The 9,860-nt window shown below is 47.5% G+C and overlaps 1 protein-coding gene across 1 annotated transcript in view; it reads left to right on the top strand.

Moving 5' to 3' along the window:
- LOC117803534 (protein transport protein Sec16B-like) overlaps nucleotides 1-9,225 on the top strand; it is an 11,782-nt gene extending 2,557 nt beyond the window's left edge. The window contains exons 2-8 of the mRNA XM_034667648.1: nucleotides 2,018-2,138; nucleotides 5,294-5,446; nucleotides 5,623-5,718; nucleotides 6,047-6,155; nucleotides 6,284-6,363; nucleotides 7,440-7,538; nucleotides 8,146-9,225. Coding sequence (XP_034523539.1) covers nucleotides 2,018-2,138; nucleotides 5,294-5,446; nucleotides 5,623-5,718; nucleotides 6,047-6,155; nucleotides 6,284-6,363; nucleotides 7,440-7,538; nucleotides 8,146-8,217 — 730 coding nt within the window. The 3' untranslated portion in view covers nucleotides 8,218-9,225. The remainder of the gene's footprint in view (nucleotides 1-2,017; nucleotides 2,139-5,293; nucleotides 5,447-5,622; nucleotides 5,719-6,046; nucleotides 6,156-6,283; nucleotides 6,364-7,439; nucleotides 7,539-8,145) is intronic.
- Nucleotides 9,226-9,860: the final 635 nt, after the last annotated feature.

Genomic DNA, 9,860 nt, shown 5'->3' with positions numbered 1-9,860 from the left:
GGAGAAGCAGGCTCTCCACTGAGCAGGGAGCCTGACTGGGGCTCGATCCCAGCACCCTGGGATCATAACCCAAGCCGAAGGCAGACACCTAACCAACTGAGCCACCCAGGGACCCCTCATGGGAGACTCTTGATGCTTATTTCTTTATTGTAATTTTTACCTCACCTTTTTTCCAAGAAGGATCTAAGGCAGCTGTGTCTTTTCTCCTCAGTTAGGCTGGAAGGTCTTAGAAGGGGTCCTGGCTAACTGATCGTGTTAGCTAGCTGTCCAATGAATGCACCCTTCCCCCAACAATGGGTATTTGAAATGTTTGTCAGCTTTGGCTGGCTGGAGAGTTTCACTGTATAAATTTGATCAGATAAATAGTGGTTACATCGTATAAATGTCTCAAGCAGTAATGGGGCTGCAGGACTTAAAAAACTTTTATGCTTTCCTTATTTTTTTCTGACTGACAAAGTAGTACATTATTGTTATAGAAAACTTGAAAAATAAAGAGAAAGTGTCATAAATTATCAATGAAATATCACTCATATGTTTCTAAAGGTGTATATAAAACTTTATTTTCTATTGTTATTAATACTATAAAATGAGGTTTTCCATGTCATTCATAAATGATTTTTATTTTTATTTATTTACTTATTGTTTTATTGTTATTTTATTTATTTTTAAACTTTATTTTATTATTTGAGAGAGAGTGAGAGTGAGCCTGAAGGGGGGGAGGGGCAGAGGGAGAAGAGGAAGCAGACTCCCTGCTGAGCAAGGAGCCCAATGTGGGGCTCCATCACAGGACCCCAGGATCATGACCTGAGCCGAAGGCAAACACTTAACTGACTGAGCCATCCAGGCGCCCCTATTTTATTATTTTAAAAAGATTTATTTGACAGGGGCGCCTGGGTGGCACGGCGGTTAGGCGTCTGCCTTCGGCTCAGGGCGTGATCCCAGCGTTGCGGGATCGAGTCCCACATCAGGCTCCTCTGCTTTGAGCCTGCTTCTTCCTCTCCCACTCCCCCTGCTTGTGTTCCCTCTCTCGCTGGCTGTCTCTATCTNCAGGGTGGGGGAGGGGCAGAGCGCAACTTAAGCAGACTCCGTAAATGGTGCTCAATCTCACCCTGATATCACCACCTGAATGGAAACCAAGAGTCAGATGCTTAACCGACTGTGCCACCCAGGTGCCCCCAATAATGATTTTTAATATCGGTATGATAAAGTCCATTGCGTGAAAGCACCATCGTCTGTTCTTTCGTTCACTCATTCACAAATCCCAAGTTCCCCTGTGACTGCTGGGGACACACAGGGAACCTACTCTCATGTGCTTCTGTTTGGTGGAGGTGACTTAAATAAGCAACTGTGTGCATGAGGGATTTTACTTTAGATGGGGTGACCAGGGAGGTCTCCTCTGGGGAGGTCTTGAGCAGAGGTCAGAATGGGGGGGCAGACAAGGCCAGTTAAGTGTCTGGGGAACTAGCGTTCAAGGTGGAGGGAATAGCAAGGCTCTGAAATGGGACTGACTTGGTGCCATGAAGAAAGAGCAAGGGACCCACTACGTGTAGAAAGTGGGGAGCAGTGGGCTGAGAAGCAAGGCCAGAGCGATAGAGGCTGGATCACACAGGACTTTGGGGGCCACAGGGAGGAGTTCCAGGTTTCCCACATAGCTAAACATTTCAAGTGTGTCTCTCTTCCTTTTCTCTCTCTCCTCCTCTCTCTGTNACTGGCCACCAAACAGGACGGTTAGATCTGCGACTTCTGGGATAATGTCCTGCCCCAGGCAGGAGGCTCAAGCAGAGGGGAGGGTCGGAGGATCCCTGTGATCCAGCTCCACGTGGCCTGGTTTCCAGGATTCCTAAGGAACGGCTTGGTTCAGAGGCCAGGTGGCCAGCATGTCTTGGGGCAGCTGGAATTGAGAGGGTTTTGTGTGTGGTCTTTGCATTTCTGTGACCCACGTGGGGTCATGGGCTTGGCCTTGCAGCCGCTTGGCAGTTAGAAAAGCTGATGGCGTCCCATTCCTCCTTCTGGTTAGATGGGAAAAGCACAAGTTCAAATCAGGATGTTTGTCTGTGTTTTGTGCCACAGGAGAGAACACAGATTCTCAAGGAAGTTTCCAGCATCCTGATGGTCAAAAGGTTGTTTCCCAGCCCCAGGTGAGAGGACAACCCCAGCAGATGCTGATGCCTACCCAACACTTCAGGTTTTTTCCAACGGCCAAGATTTCTTAGCCATGTGCAAAGTCCTTCCTCTGCCTGGCACCCGCTCTCCCTTCCACACTGCACCTTGTTTCCTCTTGTTTCTTTCCACACCAAATCCTAGTGGGATTTGGGAACCCCTAGTGGGAACATAAGAAGGAGCGCCATGTTCTTGTTTATGTTCAGTCCACCAACCAGTGTCCATGGAGGAGGGGTGGTGGGGCTGAGTTTCATTTTGGCCTCACAGATCTCTCACGCCCTCTGCTCACCTGTTGTACCAAACGCTCACCACACTCTGCCCTGTCATGGGGCTTTTTCTTTTTTTTTTTTTTTTTTGATTTTATTTATTTATTTGAGAGAGAGAGTGGGAGAGAGAGAATGAGCAGGGGGGGAGAAGGAGAAGCAGGCTCTCCACTGAGCAGGGAGCCTGACTGGGGCTCGATCCCAGCACCCTGGGATCATAACCCAAGCCGAAGGCAGACACCTAACCAACTGAGCCACCCAGGGACCCCTCATGGGAGACTCTTGATGCTTATTTCTTTATTGTAATTTTTACCTCACCTTTTTTCCAAGAAGGATCTAAGGCAGCTGTGTCTTTTCTCCTCAGTTAGGCTGGAAGGTCTTAGAAGGGGTCCTGGCTAACTGATCGTGTTAGCTAGCTGTCCAATGAATGCACCCTTCCCCCAACAATGGGTATTTGAAATGTTTGTCAGCTTTGGCTGGCTGGAGAGTTTCACTGTATAAATTTGATCAGATAAATAGTGGTTACATCGTATAAATGTCTCAAGCAGTAATGGGGCTGCAGGACTTAAAAAACTTTTATGCTTTCCTTATTTTTTTCTGACTGACAAAGTAGTACATTATTGTTATAGAAAACTTGAAAAATAAAGAGAAAGTGTCATAAATTATCAATGAAATATCACTCATATGTTTCTAAAGGTGTATATAAAACTTTATTTTCTATTGTTATTAATACTATAAAATGAGGTTTTCCATGTCATTCATAAATGATTTTTATTTTTATTTATTTACTTATTGTTTTATTGTTATTTTATTTATTTTTAAACTTTTATTTTATTATTTGAGAGAGAGTGAGAGTGAGCCTGAAGGGGGGGAGGGGCAGAGGGAGAAGAGGAAGCAGACTCCCTGCTGAGCAAGGAGCCCGATGTGGGGCTCCATCACAGGACCCCAGGATCATGACCTGAGCCGAAGGCAAACGCTTAACTGACTGAGCCATCCAGGCGCCCCTATTTTATTATTTTAAAAAGATTTATTTGACAGAGCTCGCGAGTGAGTGTGCAGGGTGGGGGAGGGGCAGAGCGCAACTTAAGCAGACTCCGTAAATGGTGCTCAATCTCACCCTGATATCACCACCTGAATGGAAACCAAGAGTCAGATGCTTAACCGACTGTGCCACCCAGGTGCCCCCAATAATGATTTTTAATATCGGTATGATAAAGTCCATTGCGTGAAAGCACCATCGTCTGTTCTTTCGTTCACTCATTCACAAATCCCAAGTTCCCCTGTGACTGCTGGGGACACACAGGGAACCTACTCTCATGTGCTTCTGTTTGGTGGAGGTGACTTAAATAAGCAACTGTGTGCATGAGGGATTTTACTTTAGATGGGGTGACCAGGGAGGTCTCCTCTGGGGAGGTCTTGAGCAGAGGTCAGAATGGGGGGGCAGACAAGGCCAGTTAAGTGTCTGGGGAACTAGCGTTCAAGGTGGAGGGAATAGCAAGGCTCTGAAATGGGACTGACTTGGTGCCATGAAGAAAGAGCAAGGGACCCACTACGTGTAGAAAGTGGGGAGCAGTGGGCTGAGAAGCAAGGCCAGAGCGATAGAGGCTGGATCACACAGGACTTTGGGGGCCACAGGGAGGAGTTCCAGGTTTCCCACATAGCTAAACATTTCAAGTGTGTCTCTCTTCCTTTTCTCTCTCTCCTCCTCTCTCTGTCAATTCGTATCAAACACAGTGGTGCACATTCTAGTGATGGACGTGCAAGCCTTGTCTATTTCTTGAATTACTCAACCAGGAGAAATTGCTAGAAGGAGAGTCAGACTGCTGAGGTTTGAATCCTTGCTCTGCCATTTACTAGCCGTGTGGCCTTAGACAGCTTGCCTAATCCTTCCGTGTCTTGGTTTTCTCATATGTAAAATGGGATGATAATTACCCACCTCACAGGACAGTTGTAAGGATTAAACAAGTCACTATATTTAAGTGCTTAGAACAGTGTTTACTACCTAGTAAATTCTATACTCAGAATAAAAATGGAAGCTTTTTCTAGATTTCCCGAAGTATTTTCCAAAGGTTGTACCATTTATGCTTTTTTGGAGTATAAAATGTGAATATAACACAAAAGGACAAATGTTGTGTGATTCCGCTTTTAGGAGGTATCTAGAAGAGGCAAATTTATGGGCAAAAAGAGTAGAGGCGACTAGGGGCTTGGGGGGAGGGGAAAACGGGGAGTTAGTGTTTGATGGGCACAGAGTTTCTGTTGAGGTTAATTAAATGTTCTGGAGAAGGATTATTAGTGGTGGTTATACAACATTGTGAATATACTGATGCCACTGAATCGTACACTTAAAAATGGTTAAATCTGTGAATTTTATGCCATGTGTATTTTCCCACGCACACAAATATAAAGGCACACGGGTGGATTTTGCTTTTCTCTGCTGCATTTTTCGCAGTTGACCTTGAGCAAGTCTGCTAGGAATGAGCTCTCAGATGAGTGAGGGTCAATCTCTGTCCTCTCGGGTGTGTGGGTACTCGTGGGTGCCCTCTTCTTCTCCACTGGTGACCTTCCGCATCCTCTGTTCCAGGCCTTGGGATACTTCTGGAACTCTGATCTGGGGGCGGGGAAGCATGGAGGCCGAAAGCCCATAGGATTAGCTGATAATATGAGGACGGGGATTGGGCTCTGGCCTTGTCCTGTGGCCTTCGGCAAATCATCTCTCCTAGCTAAGCCCGAGTTCCTCATCAGTAAACTGTGAGCCTATAAGTCTATCCCACTGATTTACTGAGCGGGGCTGGGGAGGGGGAACACGCAATTTGCCCTCATCACCTGTCAAGTGCTATAAAAACGTTTGTTCTTATTTTCTTGAATTCCAGGTGCCAGTGATTCCCAGATCACGAAATAATTCTGAGGGTTCCACTGTTTCAGTCAAGGAGGATGAGGAGGAGTCCACTGATGAGGCAGATAAAAAATCTTCCCAAAGCTCAGCACAGAAGGAAACGCCAGGAGACGGGAAAGAGAACACAAGGGTAGAGGGTTTTGTTCTGTGGCCACCGTCTCGTTCCCAATGGTGTGGGCGGCAGGGCTGGGAGCCTGGGCTTTGGCTGGGCCTCTGACTCCCCACCGTCATGCTGGGGTGGGCCTGTCTCCTAGTCAGCGGGAGAAGCACATCTGTAGGCCCTAAACCTCCTGCTTTCCCTTCCAGAGCTCAGGGTTTGGCTGGTTCAGCTGGTTTCGCTCGAAGCCCACCAACAGTGCCTGCGTGTCTGGAGAAGACTCATCGGACAGAGTCGACTCTGAGGTAAGTGTGAGGGCCCGAGGGCAAGGACCCTTCCCCTCTTGTGGGCCCGTCGCAGGAAGTTTCCTCAGAACCTCAGAGGCCCGGAGCTGGCATCTGGCAGTTGGCAAAGGCCAACTGGGTCTTAAAAATTAGGACAGAGACTATTAACTTCAGGGCACCAGTGGTCGTTTGATTCTTGAGCAGAGGAGTGGCAAGAGGGTTTTGGGGTGGCAAGTGGAGTTTTGGGCTGAGTCCCTGGCAGCCAGTCACAGGTTGAGGCCACTGTTGTGGGCATGAATTTGTTAACAACCAGTACCCCCAACACTGCCTGTCTTTCCCCACGACACAGGAGACCTCCAGAGCCTCTTCTCCCCCTGAGGCTGGCCCTGGCTTCACACCGACTTCTCTCCCAGAGCCCCAGTCTCTGCCAGGTGCCAGCATCTTGTCCGGGGCCACAGGTACCACCAACCTCATGTCCTCTGGGTCTGTGGGCTCTCTGTGCTCCTCGGGCCTGGAGGGTACCTTCTGAGAGTGGGGCCTCCTCAGCTCAGAGCAATGGAATCAGCTCTGACTCATTGCTTTCTAGATGAGGGCGAAGTCCGAGGATTGGCGTCTGGTGGGGGAGCAGCCGAGGGCGCTGGGAGTGGAGGCCTGTCTGGGCCTGAGGTGAGCAGTGCACGGGCTGGAGCTTAGGGCCCCCCAGACGCCTGCGTGCGTGAGGACTGAACATTGAGTGTGGGCTGGAGGTGCCACCGGTGAGGGCAGAAAGTTTCTGTAGTAGTCCGTTAGGGCCACCATGACGAAATGTCACAGACTCCAGCTTAAACACAGTGATTTCCTCACAGTTCTGGAGGCCAAAAGTCTGAGGCAGGGTGTTGGAAGGATTGGTTTCTCCTGAGGCCTCTTTCCTTGGCTCGTAGATGGCCATGGTTTTCACGTGGTCTTCCCTCTGTGTGCATCTGTGTCCAAATTTCCCCTTCTTATAAGGACATATTGACTTAGGGGCCCCCCCCAATGACTTCATCTTACCTTAGTCACCTCGTTATTTTTTTTATTTTTACTTTTTTAAGATTTTCTTTTTAAGTAATCTTTACACCCAACATGGAGCTTGAACTTACAATCCTGAGATCAAGAGTCACACACTCTACTGATCGAGCCAGCCAGACACCCCCTTAATCACTTCTTTAAAGACCCTACCTCCAAATACATTCTAAGGTACTGGGGGTGAGAATTTCCACATAGGAAGTTTCGAGGGGACACAATGCAGCCCATAATGACTTCCTTAGGTGAAGTCTAGAGAACGGCCTCTTCCCCTCTCCTGGAGTTTGCCAGCGACTTTGGCAAGGACTGTAAAAAGTTCTTGATGAATCGTCCACACGGTACGGATTTCATGCCGATTGCTAGGAAAACATTTTTATTTTCTTGCGGCTGGGTTAGCACACTCTTGTAGTATTTTAGGTCTTTCAGAGAATATATGATATTACCTTTTATGATGCTATCAGGATAATTGACTGTGGCTTTTTCATCTCACGCTCCAGGTACAGCAGCCCCTGAGCCTCTGCGTTGGCCTCCCCAGACCCCGGGGTTGGCCGTGCCCACTTGAATCATGTTTGTGTGCTGAATTCCCTGGGGTTTATCAAGGGATCTGCATCCCTTGATCAAAGTTGACACTCAGGGACACCTTTGATGTTCTGGAATCAGAAGTGGCAACTGAGAGGATTTTCTATTATTTTCCATCACAGACTGTTTCCTCTGAACTTTACTTCAACCCTGGTGTTCTGCTTCCCCCAACCCCCTTGAAAGGAAGTGTTCCTCTCTACAACCCATCTCAGGTCCACCAGGTAAGGGATGATGGCAATCCAAGTTTATTATCCTAGTCTGCTGCTTACTGTGTGTGGGTTCTTATGCAATGACTTACCTCCTATAAGACTCAGTTTCTGCATCTGTAAAGTGGGTTAGTAGTAGCCATCTCGCAGGGTAGCTGTGAGGATTAAATGGGAGCATGTGTGTGAACGGCCTCACACACGGAAAATGCTTAGTCAATGTCACTATTATTTATCACTCTTGACCTTTCACAGGTCTTGAGACTTTGAGAGACACATAGGTGTTGGTACCAGTGGTGTGGAAATACCATCACTCCACCCTGGGGGTGAGGGGATCACTGCAAACTTCAAGAGAAGCTAAACTCCCTGCCCTTCAGTGACTTGGGGTAGATTCGTTGCTCTAATGTACCCATTTGGCCTCACCTCTTAATAAAATTGAATTTCTCTTGCCATATTTAAGAAGTGCAGGTGTTGGGTGAAAGCAAATAATTAGAAGATCCCCAGGGGAAGCCAAATGCAGCTTGAGTGTTCTAGACTCAGGATACCCTAGCTCAGCCCAAACAGCCAGCCCTGGATGGAGTCCTGCCTGGGGCTATCATCTCTTGCAACCTTTGTTCTCTTCCAGCTCTCCTTGGCTACTAGCCTGAACCGACCGAGTCGCCTCGCTCAGCGCCGCTATCCAACCCAGAAATTATGAGAATAGCCACCCATCCCAGGCTGGTCTCCTTCCTTGATTTCTGGCCCCTCTGCCATATTGGGACCCCCAACAGGGTTGTGCTGGCCTATTGCTTCCACTGGGAAGCAACAGGCTCTTCCAGGACACAGCTCAGTCCAGTCTCTGAACAGTAGCTTCAGAGTGATGGCTAGTACCGCGTCGTATGGAAAAGCTGGGAAGGACAGCAGACTGGAGGTGAGCAGGGTGCCATGGCGGGAGCGTTCAAGATGGTGCCTTCAGATCCTCAGGAGAGTCAAGCCGAAGAACCCCTCGGCTGGAATCAAGGCAAATCTGCTGGGCTCTATGGCAGGAAATTATTTGGGGGAGGTGCCCAGAGCAATATTCGTGACTAACGTTGACGCATTCCTCAGTCTTAGTTATAGACCAATTCCCGGCTCTAGTTAGCAAAGTTTATATACTGAAACTTGATTATTGCTTCCCAGCAGAACTCCCTCCTCAGTGACATTTCAGCAGTTTCCCTCTTGGTCCTAGTTTTGTGCACATTTTTATCTGCTTCAGATTAATTATATTTCTCTCACTTTCTTAGCTGGTCCTATTTTTTCACGTTCTGGCATCTGGCTATCAAGTTAGATTGCGGTAGGCATCATATTGTCATGGTAACTACTCAACCCAATGATGCAGATGGATGGAACATCAGTGTAATCAACGATGGGCAGTGTTTCCTAAAAACCCACCCCTTCCATAAGAGAGGCGAATGAGTGCCTGATAGCGTTAATACTGCCCCTCCTACCACAGGCCTTTGCAAAGGGATGTTGGGGGGGTCCCTGGAGCCAGAGGGAGGAGGGGACATCTTGGAAATTTCCGGTTCTCTTTTCAAACCCAAAATAGGGATGACTCTTGCTGTTTGTCAGATTTGCTGAAAATTGCGCCTCACAAAGAAGGTTTTCTCTGTGTGTAATTGTACATACAGGTTTTGTACTCTAATGTACTAGAGTCTGATGTTGATGGCGATTAAACCAGATAATTTTATAGCAAATGCTTGTCTCTGGCTGATTTTTGCAGAGGGAGAGAGCACACCGAGCGCTCTCTACACTGAAGTGCTTCTCATAATGGTTTCATTGTGTGATAAGGCGCGTAGAGCTGGAAAGAGCCCTTTGTCAATGAAGAATCCGGGGACTGATCCTCTTCACTTCCAAGTCTACTCTAATGTTTCTTCAATTTAGAAAATATGGACAAAAGCTCCTCTGATGCAAATTAGTCACTCCATTAACTAAATATTGCATTTTCTGTTCTCTAAAAAGTTTATTCATCTCTCAGATTAAATTAGGAAATGTATGCATAAGTGTTTTTTGGACTGAGAGGGCCCTCGGTAAATGCCGTCGTTGCCTTACTTCCCCCAACAGACCGGGCTTCTTCGGTTTGGTGCGCTGACACCCGGTGGCGGTACTATGGAAGCCGTGTGCAAGTTTCAGAGGAAGCGAACGGTTTTGACTTGGATCTCAGTGCATCCACAATTCACCCACTTCAGGCTCTCTGCTCCCTGGGGAGTAGGCTTCTCCCTCTCTCTCTCTCTCTGTTCTCTCACTCTCTCTCAAATAAATAAATAAATACATAAAATCTTTTAAAAAAAAGAATTAGTGAATGATCCAATAAGTACAATCCAG

Source organism: Ailuropoda melanoleuca, chromosome 8 (assembly GCF_002007445.2).
Source record: "Ailuropoda melanoleuca isolate Jingjing chromosome 8, ASM200744v2, whole genome shotgun sequence".
Classification (NCBI taxonomy): domain Eukaryota; kingdom Metazoa; phylum Chordata; class Mammalia; order Carnivora; family Ursidae; genus Ailuropoda; species Ailuropoda melanoleuca.
Note: the sequence above shows the minus strand (reverse complement) of the source record. Positions and strands in the feature narration are given on the sequence as shown.